At 42.8% G+C, this 17517-nt stretch overlaps 1 protein-coding gene across 9 annotated transcripts in view; it reads left to right on the plus strand.

Annotated features, from left to right (window-relative positions):
* LOC120793171 (unconventional myosin-IXa-like) overlaps nucleotides 1-17517 on the plus strand; it is a 163690-nt gene that overhangs the window by 124176 nt on the left and 21997 nt on the right. For 8 of the 9 annotated variants that reach the window (XM_040132969.1, XM_040132972.1, XM_040132971.1 and 5 more), the window contains 13 exons: nucleotides 444-565; nucleotides 3640-3781; nucleotides 6113-6308; nucleotides 8588-8707; nucleotides 11606-11681; nucleotides 12574-12717; nucleotides 13193-13232; nucleotides 13352-13474; nucleotides 13939-14019; nucleotides 14131-14241; nucleotides 14906-15028; nucleotides 15120-15269; nucleotides 17072-17373. In XM_040132969.1, the coding sequence (XP_039988903.1) occupies nucleotides 444-565; nucleotides 3640-3781; nucleotides 6113-6308; nucleotides 8588-8707; nucleotides 11606-11681; nucleotides 12574-12717; nucleotides 13193-13232; nucleotides 13352-13474; nucleotides 13939-14019; nucleotides 14131-14241; nucleotides 14906-15028; nucleotides 15120-15269; nucleotides 17072-17373 (1730 nt within the window). The remainder of the gene's footprint in view (nucleotides 1-443; nucleotides 566-3639; nucleotides 3782-6112; nucleotides 6309-8587; nucleotides 8708-11605; nucleotides 11682-12573; nucleotides 12718-13192; nucleotides 13233-13351; nucleotides 13475-13938; nucleotides 14020-14130; nucleotides 14242-14905; nucleotides 15029-15119; nucleotides 15270-17071; nucleotides 17374-17517) is intronic. The other variant, XM_040132973.1, reaches the window with a different exon arrangement.

Consider the following 17517-nt stretch of genomic DNA (forward strand, 5'->3'; position numbering starts at 1 on the left):
TTTTTGGCCTGATTCACACAAAAGTATCAAAAATTCTGTCCCACGTGAGCCACGCTTTACTTGTTAAAATACTCAGGGTGCCTCTTAGTCAAGTTGACAGCAGGTTTCTCATTTGAAAGTTGATGAAAACACGCGAAACAATCAGTCCTAATTGTCTCTTTCCTCTGTGCCGTGAAATTGGCCTTGACCAAGGCACCAAACTCCAAGTCTGCCCCTGTGTGACTGCTCGGTGACAAACAGCAGATGGCAATTGTTATCCTTTTGTTGTATGCGTATGCTAACATCAAGTGCTCCTGAAAGGTGTTGAGTCAGTCTCATTCGGGTAAAAGTTAAAAATAGTCGATAGGGTCAACACAATGGCTTTCTCTCTGTAACAGCTTTAATTCTGTTTCATGTATTTACTGACCTAAAGTCCTCATTCCTCCGTGTTTCCCCCCCTGCAGGAGGAGTACAGGGCAGAGGGCATCACCTGGCACAACATCGACTACATCGACAACAGCGGCTGCATCAACCTGATCAGCAAGAAACCCACAGCTCTGTTCCACCTGCTGGATGAGGAGTGCAAGTACGCCACCTGCTGAAAGACAGTTGATGCTTTAAGAAGCAGCAGTTAGCCAGCTGCAGTTGCTTTGGAAGAGAGTTGTTTATTTCTGGTTAAGATTCAAAAACACAAATTTGGGAGTTGCTGGAAACAACAGTGGCCTGGCTTAGTTCGTGATGGATGATAAGTTGATATTGTGGTATACTGTTGAACTTGGGGATGAAGTACAGGGTAAATCCATCTCAAGACAATTCAGTGACCTGGTTACCTTGTTAATTACATTTTATTTACTTATTTGGGCAAACTTTTTTTTTTTTTTAAATATTCAGAGACCAAATTAAATCATAAAAAGTTATATGAAACATGAGGAGGAGGATTTATTGGAAAAATCAGGTCATTGTCATGGTTTGCCCCGGGAAACTGGTGAGCATCAGATCACAGCCACTGGTAACTGGTTTACAAGTAAAGCTGGTCAATAGGAAGGTGTAAACTTCTTAAATGATGCAGACTCTATTGGGTAAGCCGTGTTTCCAGCTGGTGATTATCAAACTAACTTTAGCCTGGTGTCTGACCTGGAGTACAGCGATGATTTAAAAAAAAAAAAAAAAAAAAAATTATGTTCACATATCAGCACCTGGCTGTGAATGACTGGGCTGTTTGTCTTTATTTTTCCCAACTTGCAAAATCGCAGGTGTCATTTTTATCTGACATTGCAATGTGCTGTGTAGTTAGTGCAGATCCTGATCCCATCTTGTCATCGATGTAGTTACTAGATGAAGGTTAAAGCAGTCGTCTCACTCATCAAATACTTGGCCTTTGCGGTGTGGTTTAGCGCCACTGCAGGTTTTCCTAAAACTCAATAAGTCAAATATTAGATTTCAAATTATATTTCAGTATATTCTTAGCTTTAGGTGCTCTTTATTTGAGCCGAAGCAGGGTGCGTCATTATAAGACGCTTCAGGAAACCCTGAGTAAAATACACCTGGCTATTGGTGGTTATTTGGCCTGTATCAAAGGTGCCAATTTGCTTCATTGGAAATGTTAACTAATGGCTGGGTTTCCATGAAACTTGCTATGGACATTCATGGTCCCCGGATGTTTTTGGCGGCTTCCTGACCTTTGATCTATCTCCACTATTAAGGTACACAAAATATCCACCATATCCACAATATTTTATTGGAAAAATAAAATCTGTACTTTCTAGATATGCTTGGTTATTGGTGGTTGCTTTGTGTATGAGAGGTGCCAGTTGAAAGGCAGAGTATTGACTTGCAAAGGTTTATTTGTGATGTCTCGGACTATAATGATGAATATCTTTAAGTACGCTCGCTGGACACCTGTGTGTAGTTTAGTCATGCTTTTTATGCTGTTGGGGCTTGGGCTTTTTTCTTTGTGCTGGTTTCCAGTGCCTTTTCTGACCTATTCATAATTTAAATCCCTAGCTTGTCAGTATGCTGTGGAAAGCATCATGTATTTCATCGCCGCATGCTTTGTTGAAATGACCTCGTGATCACCCTGCACAGGCACGTTTTGCACCCAACTGGTGAATCGAAGAGACATACTGCTCCCTGTGCAATCCATTTGTTCATTAGCGTGATTGATACCAACACTGGGACTTCTACCAGTACTTAACTGAAACATAAACACATGCTGGTTCCCTCCACCAGCATCTCTCGATCACGTTTTAGTTTTTCTCTCCTTTCTCTTTTATGAAACACTTTCCTCCTACAGGACCGCACGCTGCCTTTGCATCTTTCTTCTCCGTAAATCAAGTCCAGCACTCTCCCTCCCACCCCCCTTGCACACATCAGGCGGTACACACACAACCTTATTTATCCGCGTTAGCTGTCATGTTACTTGCCACTTAGTGTAGCTGGTTCATCTGGATGTAATAACTGGAATGGACCAAACGGTGCATTTGTGTATATACATGTGTGTATGTGGAGAGGGGGGACCACTTTAGGAGAATTAGGGTCAAAGGGGGATCTCTAAAGAAAAAAATGAGGGGGGACAGGACCTCTCCTGGGGTTTATGCTGCCACAGGAAGGAGCTTCATGCTAAATGATTACACAGAAAGAAAGAAAGACGTTTAGAGAGCTCATCATTCACAGTTAGTGGAGCTCGCGGAGCTTCGGGGCCTCTGGAGAAGTGGATTAGGTTACTGCAGGATAGGGAGCGAGTGTGGGGGTTCATTTCTACAGTAACAGCATCAAGCTTTAAGACCCCTGCGGATATACTTCAGCCAGAAGTGTGTTTCAGAGGTGTAGGGAAGAGAGCTTTAGATGATATGAAACATCCCTTTAGGAATGTTGATCCAGCCAACCGAGGTCCGTGGTAAATGGGTAAAACATCCATGGAGCAAAGGTGAAAACACAAAAGACGAATGTGCGAGTACAGGCGCTGTGTTGGTTAAATCTGAGCTGTAACGTTGAGTACGCTGAATCCCTCTAACATTGAGTTTGAATCCCTGAGGGTCAGGGGAATAGAATTAGAAATTCCTGTATCCTTTCCTTAAATTTAAGCAAGGTGTGCTTAAAAAACGCAGGGCATAGTCATCAGAAAACAAAAGTAAGTAACTTTAGATGGAATCTACGGGGATGGTTGTGTGTGCTACTGTGCTTGGCTTTCCCTTTTTAAATAGATGGGGAATTCTTGGGGAGATAGAAAGGGCTGCTTTAAAATAAATGCCAGTGGAGAGTTTCCCAGAGGAAGCGTTTTGCGTGTTGTATACGGGGCGGCTGTGGCTCAGGAGGTAGAGCGGGTCGTCCACTAACCGGAAGGTCGGTGGTTCCTCCTCCAGTCCGCATTTTGAGGTGTCCTCGGGCAAGATACTGAAACCCGAATTGCCTCCCATGTATCATCAGTGTGTGAATGTGTGTGTGTGTGAATGGGTGAATGTGGCAGTAGGGTAAAGTGCTTTGAGTGCTCGATAAGACCAGAAAAGTGCTATATAAGTACAGTCCATTTACCATATTAGTACTTGCCTTGTTGTGCATAGAGTCTAAACTCAGAGATTTTATTCATTTTAGAGTCTTAGGTTTTGGCTTTGTGTTTTGAACCTGAGCCTGATTACAAAAAAAAAATCTATGTTTCTCTAGTTTTCCCCAGGCTTCCAATCAGACCTTGCTGGACAAGTTCAAGCGTCAGCATGAAGGAAACAGCTACATCGAGTTCCCTGCTGTCATGGAGCCTGCCTTCATCATCAGACACTACGCTGGGAAGGTCAAGTACGGAGTCAAGGTGAGACGCGCGTTCCGGTGAGAATGTCCATCAGCTAAATGTAGATGTGGTCTTTGCACATTCGCTAACCGATACTGTAAATCATATTTGACTGTAAATCAAGTCAAGTAACTGAATTGAGACACCTACCAAATGTGAGTCTCTATTGTCTTCCAAAGACAACCAAGTTGCTTTTAGTACAGCATGTCCCTATGGATGATTCTTGAGCCCTCAAAGGTGCAGTATCACCATTTCTCTGACCCTGTCTGTGTCTTTGGTTTCTAGTAATCTTCATAAAACCGACTGCAACAACGATCCACAAAGGATTCATTAGTGTACTGTTTGCAGCCCTGAGTTTGACATTGCGCTGAGCCCGGTGGACAACGCAGTCCTCTGTGAAATACAAAGAAAATGTCAGACAATACAAGCACAAATTGCGTCCACTGTTGCCTGAGTTTCTCTAACTTTGGGAAAATAAAATTTAAAAACAGAAAAAACCTTCACGAATAAAAACAGTCTTTCTTTGCGACATCACAGCTGCTGGCCAAGGAGTACCCCTTACAGAAATCAGAAAATTTTGTGCGTTAAGCCGAATGTGTTGGCATGTTAATTCAAAGGTTTTCCATGCTAACGTCAATGTGTCAGTGAAGTCATCGACTCATAACAAACGAAGCTTTCTGCAGTTCCGGATCTGGGTGGTCGGTGCCTCACCGAGAGCATTTCTACACGTGGAAATTTTCACAGTTATGAATTTTAATGATGTTTAACATCTCCCAACTATGTTACACTCTAACAATGACGGGAAAAACCTTGAAAAGCATGATACGGCTCCTTTAACAGAAGTGAAGCTGGTGTCTTACTCCTTGTAAATCAGGATTGGATCTGGATTTAAAGTGTGAACTAAATGCCTAACATCTCGGTTAAAAAGAGGTCCTCTGACTGCGTGATAAAAGTCTAAAATTGAAGCCCTGAACCGTTGAAGGAAAGCATCTCCTCACTTCACATAAACCTTTATGGACCCTGAAAGTCTGCATCAGACCTACCCGTCGTTCTGCCGACCTATTTCTCCAGCTAAATCTAATTCTCTGTTCACCTCCCAGCTGCGTTTTGATAAGAAGCACATGTGCTGGAATTGGCCGAGCATATTGTCGTCTGACTGTATAACATAAATCCATAACAGTTGGTTATCGTGGATGTGGGAAGGTGTCCCATATCTACCGAGAGCCAAGGAGCTGTTTGGTGTGAACTGCGCAGCGAGAGCCACAGTCGGGAAATGTGTCTGACGTTGGCTCGGCGGTGAGCACGCAGCTGACTCGTAGCATATGGGGAGAGAATACGTTGAAGGGTTTATAGTTCATTGCGCTGCTATCGTAGCGTGCCTTCAGTCAAAATACTTAATCACTTACAGACAAATGGGGCAGAAGAAGATGTGGTGGTTTCTGCAGTATGTATGTGAGAGAGGAAGGTTTTCTCCACCTCATAATAATGTAAAGAAGTGACAGGTTTACGGAAATTGTTACGAAAACTTACTTTCCTCGCCCCAAACGGGGGGGGGTGAAAGGAATAGTTCAACGTTTCGGGGAATTTTGGTTTTTCAAAATGAGTTTTCTTGCCAAGTAGAGTTGAATGAAGATCCACTCTCCTGTCTGTAGGCTCAATATGGAACTAGAACAAGCTGCTGCTGCATAAAGCATAAAGACTGGAAACAGGGGGAAACTGCTAGCCTGTACCCTCTCAGCACCTCTAAAGCTCACTAACCATTTGTTTAACCTGTACAAAAACCAAACTGTAAAAATGACATGTGGTTTTTTTTTTGGGGGGGGGGTTCTTTTTTTGGGGGGGGGGGGGGGGGTTGCCTTTATTGCCAACAGTCAGTGTAGAGATAGATGGGAAACACTGATGTTGCAGTTAAATGATATGCCGAAAGATCTTCACATCTAACTCTCTGCAAAAAAAAAAAACGGAATAAGCGCATCTCCCAAAAATTTCAAACTACTCCTTTAACTGTGGAGTAATGGCAGTGAAACATTTGCCCATAAAAAGTCGTAATAGCTGTAAACCGTGCTGCCAACTGGCTTTCCACTGTTTCACAAACAGTAAAAAAAACACAGCTCAGCAGAAGACAATAACTTCTGCTTCTGTTTGTTGTGACACTTGAGCTGCATTTTTTTTAAATTTGCTTAAATAACTAATGAGTTTTGCAAATGTTCACCTGTTTTAAAATGATAAACTGCTAATTTTGCTCTTTTGATGTGAGACGATAAGAATGAAGAGGATAAAGAAACACACAGATCTTTGCCTAATTATGATGATACAAACTTAACTGGATGCACATGTCTTTCCTTCCTTCAGGACTTCAGGGAGAAGAACACCGACCACATGCGTCCCGACATTGTGGCCTTGCTGAAGAGCAGCAAGAACGCCTTCATCTGCGGCCTGATGGGGATCGACCCCGTGGCGACTTTCCGCTGGGCCGTGCTGCGAGCTTACTTCAGAGCCCTGGTGGCTTTCAGGGAGGCCGGCCGCAGACACACCCACAAAAAAACTGGTGAGGGAAGGTCTAGAAGTCCAGAATGGGTCAGCAGCCTAAAGGTTAAAGGCCCCGAAAACCAACAGTATATTCTCAATCAGCTTCGTACCACGAGTGATTGGATCCTGCATGAACACACTATTCTCTGCCAAAGTTAGAGCAGCAGAGAAATCTCTTTTCTTCGGTTTGAAATTATTTTGAATAATTTCCTCGAAACTTTCAAAAAAATATGACGGTTTCTTTGCCCACATTCTCCATTGATTGTATTAGTCCTTTAGCTCCACAGAGCCTTGCATTTGCGCGAGGTGCGGCACGTACACGTCGACCGAGTGTGTCCCACTGAGCTCTGATGAACAGCCACACGCTTGGAGTCTTAATGGCTCTGACCACAACACAAGTGGGCACTCAACTGCTCGTAAATACCGTGAAGTGTGTGTATTGGGACGGATCCTCAGATGACACACTGACTTTCTTGGTAGATCCGGTGACTTTTAAGACCCCTTAAGCAACTTCTCTCTCAAAGAAAGAGCCTGACAACAAATGCAGCGGCCTTTTGGGCAGACTTTGAGTCGCCTCTGAAGGGAGCCTCGGTGACTGTGCTCTCATCCCTGCTCACTGCGGCTGTGGCTCTCCGGGGGTGACTCCGTTCAGTGAGCTGCAGAGCTGCAGTCTATCAATCATCAGTCAGACAGCAGCGTGAATGAGCTGCGAATGCGTGTGCCCGTATTAACGACCAATCGCGGATCTTCGTTGCTTGTGTGGGGAACTCCTCCTTCATTTTTGTGCAAGATTAAATAACTTGGCAGTTATCTTTGTCGTAATTTACTTTTTTACAAGAGTTAGTTTACCCCGGCGTCTGGATCCTCTTTACTCAAGATCATTTTGTTCCGCAGTATATAACAGACATTACAGGCCGACAGAGTTTGTGAAGTTACAGGTAGATTTAGGTGCATATTGAATATTGAAGAACTAGTCGAGCTTAGCTTGACTTCATTTTCCTCGAAGGTTTTAAAACTTAAAAACTTGTAATCTGTTACGGAGGTGCAAATGTAGATGTTTCTGAGTGTTTATAAATGATATGAAATCTGTTATTTTAAGCGATTGTTGCTCACTTAGTCATGAATATTTGATGTTGCAGAGAAATACTCAAGATTTCAAGCCACTATAATACCAAACTCACCTTTTGTAGAATCCAAATTAGGTAACAACACATCATGCAAATGATCAGCAAACAGCAGACACCCACAAGAATATATATAATATAATTATACAACTTTGTCTCATTACAACAATAACTCCATAAATTAATGACTGGACTGACAACACGTGTTCTGTCCGACTTCTCATATGAGAGGATTTGCTTCTTTTCTATGTTTTATATTATTGTAAGTGGTTTTGGAGAGCTTGTTGGATAAAACAAACCATCTGAGGATGCTGCCTTTAGCGCTGGGAACTTGCATTTGGCATCTTTCATTATTTTTTTGAAATTTTATAGATTTAACAGTCCTTTTTATCAAAAAAAAAAAAAAGAAGGAGTCGCAACAGTTTGAACCGGAGATACACACGTTTTTCCTCCTGCATTTTGTCAGAAATAGGAATCACCCGGAATCTCCCGGATGTTTTTCATCTCCCAAGGCTGCAGCAGGCGACAATAACTGTGCGCGCTCCATGTGACTGTCAGCATGACTGTTTGTTTGCCATTAGATGATCGTGACTTCGCTGCTGGACACGTGCTCGTATGCTTAACTGTAATTCATGACTGTAGAGAAAGCTGTGCTCCGTGCTACCATGTCCACATTCCTTTTTTAATTGGGCCAAGACAAACAGGGTGTGTTTTGGGGAGGCGAGGAGTTTTAACTTGGAGTTGTCTTTCCGCTGTTGATGATGAGGAGGAGGAGGAGGAAGAGGGGTTTTGATCTTCTTCTCCAGTGTTTATTTTCAGACACTGGGAGGAACGTTACAGTACAGTGTTGGAAAATGTCGCCACCGACTTATCTCAGAGGGTTTTGTGTCTCTGTTCTTTTCACTTGAATTCCCTCTTTAATTCTTATCTGCCTCGTCCTTCTTTTTTTGTTTTTGCTTCTCATGTTTCTTAATTCACCTTTTCACCCTCCTTTGCATTTTATCTCCTCTTTTCTACCTTTTCATTCTCCCTTTTTTAACGTTTAAGCTATTTAAAACAGTTTTTTCCTTCATGACCTAAAATGGAGATGTTTCATCGCAAACATGAAGTCTCTTTCTCTCTTTCTTTTGCTTTCTCTCTCTCTCTCTCTCTCTATCTGTATCATCATTTTAAGGGAATGATGCAGCAGTTCCCTGTACTGTTGTCAAAACCGTTGACAGCTTCAGTTTCCTCCACCACCCGGTTCACCAGAGGAGCCTCGAGATCCTTCAAAGGTGCAAAGATGAGAAATACAGTAAGTAACTCCCCGGGGTCCACTTGAGGTGAAAGCACCTCAGAACGTGTTTCTGCAAATAGGAAGTGAAAAACAAAAACCGAGAGAAAAGCAAAAAGTCCTTCTGCTCACCCACTGTTCAGTCACATAACTTCAAAGTAATTTAAAAAAAAAAAAAAAAAGTTTTTTTTTTTACGTCCAATTTCTTAAAACATTTATTCGAAATGAATAAAACATAAAGGTTACTTTTGTTTTTCTTAAATATATGTCATTTTTTTCCAAATTATGGCCTAGTGTCTAATTTAATTTTTTTTTTTTTGGTTAGATGAATGACATTGTAGAGTAAAACTCCCATATGGCTAAGCAGAGTTTGAAAGGTGCTCCTTGTTAATGGGGTTTATAATGAAATCGTTGGTCTGTTGAATTGAGCTGAACTGAAGAGAAAAGTGCTCCCATCTCCCTTTTAAAAAAATTAAAAAAAAAAAAAATCCCCATCAGAAGCTCTTCATTACGCTCCACTCAATCAAATAAATCATCTCCGGGCTGTGCTGAAAAAGTCCTTTGTGGTCAAGTTGAGACTAATGCATCGCTTACGATTTTCAGCCACAGTAAACTGGTTTTATTAAAGCTTTTATTAAGATGTCGGGAATCAGACATCTGGGTCTTTCTGAGCACTGTTCAGATTGACTCACTTAGGGAGCAAAGCTCATAACCAGACATATTCCCATGCATGACAGATCAGACAAATGAATCAGCCCCATGTGGATCAGCAGTGTTTAATGAATCCCCCAGATTTTCTGGTCATCCGTTATCACTTGTTTTACCGCTGATAACCATGTATTTGCGGCGCATTTTTTGTGTGGTTGAGTGTGTCATCGTGTGCCCACACGTCCAAGTGTGTGTGTGTGTGTGTGTACATGTCATGTGTCATCGTGTTGCAAAGCAGCAGTTTGCTTTTAAGGCACATAACCCCAGCGAATTTTAGCAGCCGCCTGCGCTGAAATTGACTCGCAGAGAAATTTCCAGGTCAATTCAGTCAAAGAGTTTCCTCTGTTAAAGGGAAACTCCACTGATTTTACACATCAAGATGGGTGTTTTAGTTTTGGTTAGTGCTGCTCAGCCTGTAAAAACAGTTGTAGGATGTCTTCTGCGGCTCTGGAGGATCAGTCAAGTCTGAGAAAATAATCCCTATTGATGTCATCAGGGGTCTTATCTCTGCTTGGGTTTGAAGACGGAAATGGAAATCATGTGTTACAAACTGATGGCATGGGGCTTGAACAACGTGGGCACTTTTACGAGACTTGTAGATTCTAATGAAAAGACGCCATGGAGCTGCGTTACAAGAAATGGAGAGTAAAGCGTTTTTGGCATTTGACCCATAACAGGGACTAAAAGTTGGGACAAAACCTCGGCCGCATCAATTTTGACCATTCTGGTTTTTAAAATCTGTCTCTTGTAAAGCCCCCAAACTTTATGGAAATGCAGTACTACACTAATGAAGTACTCAATTAGTATTCCAAGTGGACCACACAGAAACTGGAGCACATGAAACTTCATGTGTCACTAATGTTCTGACAACCAGCAGCCTCCCGGTTAAATTAAAACATTTCATTGGTTTAAAGGAATAGTTTTTGGGGAATTAGATTTATTCTCTCTTGCCGAAAGTAAGACGAGAGGATTGATACCGCTACAGTTGCCACCCTCCGGGAAGTAGCTGGTCCCGGCCAAGAAATAGTCTGGCAAATAATCCCCTTGTAAAACAGCAAATCGTCATTTTTACACTACGATTTTTTTTTTTTTCCAAATTAATCCAACAAGAAATGACATATTAATCAGTGAGCTTTAGAGGGGCTGGTAGGTAGATTGTGTTACCCTTGGACAGAGCCAGGCTAGCCGTTTTCCCCTGTTTCCAGTCTTTGTGCTAAGCCGAGCTAACCAGCTGAAAAATGAATGAGCGTGTGTCGAACGGTTTCTTTAATTCCGTCCAGCATCTCGGACAGTTTCGGGAACTACCATCACTCAAGCGTCTGCGTGTCTTCACTGTTGAAGACGACAACATACAGAGTTAACTCTGGTTTTGTGAAATAAGTCATTGCATGTTGAAAGCAGTCACTTTAAGCTTTAACAAGAGAAAACCGCCTTTGTAAACAGGAAACACCCAGCTCATTAGCTGCGTTTTTTTATATGTAATGACTCCATACGCGTTAATGTTCCACTGCCAAAGCCACTGAGGAAAAGGGAAAAAAACCTTCTTTTGCTATGATCATGGGGACCCTGCATTGACATAACGCATTCCCTAGTCCCTTACCCTAACCTTAAACATCACAACTAAATGCCTAACCCCAACTCCAACCCTAACCTAAACCTCATTCTATCCTAAACCCTAAGACCAAGTCTTAACCCTCAAACAGCCCTTTAAACTTGTGGGGTCTACCATTTTGGGTCCCCACAAAGCTGCCGGACCACACAAGTACAGCGGGCCCCTGTTTTTCGGATCCCACCAATGTAGTCAAACAAGCCCACACACACGTAATCCTCGAGGCTGACTGGGGAAAAGTAGTGCCAGGCTAAGACAAGAGCAAGATAAAGCTTTAGTAGTGGATAAAAGTAGGAAAGAAAACACCAACCCAGCAGGATCAAAGACTAAGGAGGCAGAGTTGGGAGGAAGCAGCTGAAGAAGGCTCTTTATAAAATGCAGCGCATTCATGGTGAAAGTCGGGTGGTGGTTGGTTTGCTTCAGAGACGTGAACGTGAATGTAACGGAGGAGGACTGTGGAGGTCTCCAAGTGCCCGATCAACCAGGGTGTGACTGGGATGCAGTGTGTAGATGATTCCAGCGAGCTCATTTATCTTTCCTTTTCCTTTTTTTTCCCTCCCCCTTGCTTTTATTTTCTTCTCTCCTCGTCTCCTTCCACACAGGTATCACTAGAAAGAATCCCCGGACTCCTTTGTCCGATCTTCAAGGCACCAACGCCCTGAACGAAAAAGCCAGCTGGTGAGTCCAAGATACACTACAGGTTATAGCACGATTTTTTAAATAACTTCAAACCTAGAATATACTGTAGACAGGTTTAGTAGATTTGTCGGCCTGGTCAAGAGATGGCCAAAGATGTGTATGAGTCAAGGGCTTAGAGTTTTTCTTTTTCTCCATTCATCCAAAATCATAAAAATTATTTTGGTGTGTTGTATAATAAAAATAAGAATATAATAACACACTTTATTTATATAGCAACTTCCTTAGCAAAGTTACAACATGCTTTATAGAAAAAAATAAAAATAATAAAGGCAGCAGATAAAACAAATGAAAATAAAAAACAAACACAGGGATCATAAAACACCAAGAGATAAAATACTGGGTGATAAAATATAAAATGGCAAGAGTGGGATGATAAAACCCAGCAGCATATTAAACACATGTTAATGCTTTAAGAGGGGGATTCACAAGGCGCTGAGGATGTGGCCTGTCTGGTCTCAGTAGGCAGAGAATCCCACAGTCTGGGGCCCGGTCGCCTTTGGTCGCTACCCGAGACCTTGAAATAACCAGCGGGAGCCCCAACCACCAATCTGAGGGAACACTTGGGCACAAAGGGAGTCAAAAAATCCTTGGTATAAAACCAAGCTTACTCTTTAGCAGGCTAAGACTGTGACCTGAAGATTTATCATCATTAAATTTTTATAAGGTTTTGGGACATCCAACGTCCTAGTACTTGTCACCGATGCAGGCAAAGAGGTCGTCTGGACTGCTGGAGTCACCGGATCGGAGAGGGACACGCAGCTCAATTCTTGATGCTAACTTTGAATCAACTACCTCTGTGTGTAACAAGGACCTGTCGCCTGTGCTGCCGAACCTGTTGTGAATCCACTCTTTACTGTCCCCCTCCCCCCAGGGATGGCTACGGTGTCGGCTGCAACGGCCGCAGCTCCAGGTCGAGTCGTCTCTCCTCGACGGGAAGTCCCGCCCTGGAGGAGGACGGGATCTTCCTCAACTCGACCAACAGCAAGCTCCTGGAGAGAGCTCAGGGTATCCTGCTGTGAGTGAGACACGCACCGAGCCAAACTCACACCAGTGTTTCGCCGGATTTATGTTAGAGAGCCCGTATAGCCCATAAACAGCATTCAGTTATTTTGTCTACCCTTCCCAAGCTGGTGGTCCGAGCTAACGGACATGAAAATTACAGTCTGAAAACGCGGACGTCACTCAGCTTTAGCGTCTGATATTATTATCTGTATTGTGTGCCAGGGATTTTCCCCAACATACAGTTCTAGGTGACAGAGGAAGCGGGAAGATGCCATCCCATTGCATTTTGGGTAGCGTAGACAGAAGTGTTTAGGGGCTAAAAAGCAGGAAATCTCAAGGAACCGTGAGGAATGGGTCTTTTCAACTCCAGGAATGTCGATGTGTAACATTAAATGTTAACCCACTTTTAAATGGTACCGCTGTGCCCAGACTGTCCATGAATTCTGCATTTACCATCTGCCACTGAAAACCGCATTTCTCATCTTTAGGAGGAACAAAAACTGCAAAAGCAAGCCGACCCTTCCTAAGGTAAGACACAAACCTGACACGACACAAAACAACAGTTTTAGAGGCACCAACTAAAAACACTAATATGCCTGTTCATTTCATTTCTGTGTATTTTTTATTTATTTTCTTCTTGCGTGCAGCACTTGTTGGACGTTAAGTCTCTGCGCTACCTGAGCAGCGTGACGCTGCACGACCGCATCACCAAGTCCCTGCTCCACCTGCACAAGAAGAAGAAACCGCCCAGCATCAGCGCACAGTTCCAGGTCGGTGCCTCCGTCCCCCTCTGCTGGACAATCAGAGAATTACAAAAAAAAACCCAAAAAAACATCAGTGACACAGCAGATTGATTGTTTGCAGGATTGAAAATGTTCAAGTTTATCCCATTCAAAAAAGTAAAAGGTAATTAAACATACAGGTTTAGAAGTCATGAATAGCGATTTTTATATACCCCTTATACCTCTACTACACTATAAATATAGTACATTTTACTATACTCCCTATACATATTAGATATTGGGGCACAAATAAAGACTTAATCAGAATATAAGCTGTTAACACGTTATTTTATGTGTGTTTTCTTGATTTATTGTTGGCTATGGTCATTTTATGATTGTGTCTCAGTATAGTTACTGTATGCGATATGCTACATTTTTGCTTGTTTTTGCTATTGTTTCACGTTGTCTTTGCTATCGGACGAGGGCGTGATGTCACTTGCTTGCGTTCGCAGGCATCCCTCAATAAACTGATGGAGACGCTTGATCAGTCGGAGCCGTATTTTGTCAAGTGCATTCGATCCAACGCTGAGAAGGTAATTTCTGCTGCGGCAGGATCATGGCATAAACGGAGCGTCTTGTGACGACTGACCGGTGGTGGCTTCTGCCTCTGTTACATTCACCCTCTCCCCTTGTGTCTCGCTCAGCTGCCGTTGCGTTTCAACGACAGCCTGGTGCTCAGGCAGCTCAGATACACAGGTATGCTGGAAACCGTCCGGATCCGCCAATCCGGATACAGCATCAAGTACACCTTCCAGGTAATCCCCTCCTGCCACAGTGTACCGTGAAACAGCAGATCTGCAGTCAGTGCCATGTTAGTGTTGCCATGTTATTTATTTGTCCCGTGGTCTCATTAGTTCATAGTGCAGTGATGGAGATGGCCAACAAAAAACAGTTGGTTGTTAAAGAATTCAGTAGCTCGCTTAAAATGCTTTTTTTTCCATATTTAAACTTTTTTTTTTTTTTTAAATTTGCTTCGATGGGATTTTTAGTTGATTTGTATGTGTATTTTTGTATCTCTCATGTATAGGTTGGGGTTTGCGTGTCTTTGTTTGGCCTCGTTGTCCTTTTTTTAAGCGGCATGTTTGTGTCTGTCCCTCTGCACAGTACATTTGTTTCTTGGCACCGTGTGTAAGTTCCCTGAGAGCCACTGAAAACATGAGTCAAATTCTTAGTATGCCTAAAACATACTTGGCCACTAAAGCAGGATTCTGATTCTAATCTTGCTTTTTATTGCTGCACAAATATGGCTAAATTATTCATCTCAGTTATTTAGTGAGACGTTGAGATTCACAGTTATTAGTCTGCTAGGAATACAGTTATTTTACTGCCATTTTTGACACATGGTTTTAAAAATTGAAGGTCGGTCTCTCTAAATACCACGAAATGTTTTTCTGACCACATACGTACACTGCGTTGCAGGACTTTGTGCATCACTTTCACGTGCTGCTGCCTCGAGGCACGAGCCCAACCAAGTCAGGTATCAGGGAGTTTTTCAGACGGATTCACCTGCTGCCAGCTGGGTATCAAGTGGGCAACACGATGGTATGGATTCCGGAAACCACTTCATCTGCTTTCATCGATGTACTGCTGTGGTGCGCGACCCTGAAAGTTTGAATGTTCCCGTGTGACGCAGGTGTTCCTGCGAGAGGTGGAGCGTCAGCGACTTCAGGCCCTCCTCCATCAGGAAGTCCTGCGGCGAATCGTCACACTGCAGCGCCGCTTCAGGGCCGTCCTTGAAAGGAAGCACTTCGTGAACATGAGACAAGCTGCCTGTGCCATCCAGGTGAGACGGTGGGATGGGAAGAGGAAAGGCGGGGGTCTAAGAAACGCTCACGCTGGCTCCTGTGGACTCCTTCATGCGTTTGAAACAATACTTCAAATTCTGATTAGCTATGAAATTACTGCTGTAAGCGTGTCACGAATCAGCTGAACAATCCTGCACAGCAAAGCTTCTTCCACCCACCATTTCGGGAGGAGTTTCCACAGTCCATTATCGCTATGCAGCCCTAGACTGTGTAAGCTTAAAGTGATTAATAGTTGTGCATTTACTCCAGATATATAAGGAACAGGGCTCCTTAAATATGGTGATTACATCTGATAAGCACTTATCCCCTTACAACATTTTCCACTTATTACTCCGGCTATTATTGCTCTCACTCTGTAATATGAAGCATATACTTGAGGGATTGACTTCCGCTCCAAAATGAGTGTTTTACCATTTGTAACATGTTGTAGAACAACAAGGTAACATTTAAAACGTATTTGTTCTCATCGAAGAGTAACTGAACAGGCCCCGAAAACCACCTGCAGTGCTGTAACTTCTTACCTTGCTGTTGGCCTAGAGTTTTCAGCTGCACTGGAAATTCCTCAGTTTCGTGCTTCAAACTGACGGTGATCGACAAATAAAACACGCTCCAAGCTATAAAACTTCACCGACTCAGCAGTTATACCCACAGACCTATTTCTACCTGATTTCCACAGACTGGACTTGTAAAATAAAGCGTTATCAAACTTACTCTTTAAAGGGCAGGGGGTTACTGAATGAATTACTGAATGTGTTGGTTGACAAAATGACTAATAACAATTTACACAATTAAATTTAAACACTATTTTATTTTCCTAACTGGATATAAAAGTAGCGAGCCGTTTAATACAAATCATGTCAAGCTTGTAGATTCGGAAAAAAAAGGGGGCCTTTATTCACCCTTTTTTATTCAGAGATTTTAAGAAAGGAAAGAAAAGATATGTTACAGACTATGTACATGTTATTTCTCTGAGGAGTGAAAGAAAGAGAGACAGAGGGAGAGAAAAAATTAAATAAAGCAAAAGGTGAAAGGACTGAAAGAGGACGAAAACGCTGCATTCAGGCCACTGTCAGTATGTTTTTCTGGAGGAGCCCTCAGAGGGGAGCTGTCCATATCTTTGTCAGGCTGAAAGAAAACAAACCCCGTCGGTCCACAGTGAAACACTGAACTGCACCAGTTTGATTTTGAATAAAGTTTTGAATTGGAAGAAAATGAAGTTATTCCAAGGTCAAATCAAAATAATGCAAGGTGTCCTCAGCCTGTTTGACTTTTTTAAAAACATCCTGGTGATGTCTGCCAGATGCAAGCGCCAGATAAGTCAGTCGTACTGTATCACAATGGCCTGACATACTGTAACTTGCCACAAATAACAAAAATATCAAATTCCACAAACTTCAGTTACTTATTTGGGTCTCACCTAAAGTTGGTGTTGGGTCAACCCGGCAGGAAGTGAGATGTTTTTAGAGGGTTATAAAGGGAAATTAACGCCCTTTCCTTTTGAAAAATATCCACATTTGCTGCACAAAATTCATCAAGTATGTCAAATCTAAAAGGGAAAATCCGTCATTTCTCTGAGGGGGTTTGGTGTGTATCACAGAAATGTTTTTCTCAAATCTTTAGTTGAAGAAAACGCAAGAATGATTGGTCCTACAAGTGGCAATCTTGTCATTACTCCATTCAGGTTAAAGTTGTAAAACTGGGATGTTTATCTAAAAGCAGCATGTATTTCCACCTCTCACCGTAACTAAAAACATTTTCTCCTTTTCCATTTTTCCTGCAGCAATGGTGGCGATGCTGCCTCTTCAAACAGTCCACCATAGACTCGAGCATTGAGGAGGGGGCGGCGGTTTGTCTGCAGGCGGCCTGGAGGAGCTACATGGAGCGCAGGAGGTTCCTGCAGTGGCGGGACTCTGCCATCGTCATACAGAGGAGCTGGAGAAACTGCTGCCATCGCAGATCTTTGGCAGCCGTGACGGTTCAGACAGCGTGGCGGGGATTCAGAGAGAGGAGCCGCTACTGTCGGATTCACAGGACTGTGACGCAGCTGCAGACGATGGGCAGAGGATACCTGGCGAGACTCAGGTGAATGGAAGCGTTAGAGCACAAGTGGGTGTGTGGTTGGTTTTTTGGGTGGATAGTAAGTCAATGAGGCTTTTGTTGCTTTTTGTTTTAAAATGAAATTTAAAATACTTTATCCGCAACAGCTTCCGTTATGATAATGGGTGA

Source organism: Xiphias gladius, chromosome 8 (assembly GCF_016859285.1).
Source record: "Xiphias gladius isolate SHS-SW01 ecotype Sanya breed wild chromosome 8, ASM1685928v1, whole genome shotgun sequence".
Classification (NCBI taxonomy): Eukaryota; Metazoa; Chordata; class Actinopteri; order Istiophoriformes; family Xiphiidae; genus Xiphias; species Xiphias gladius.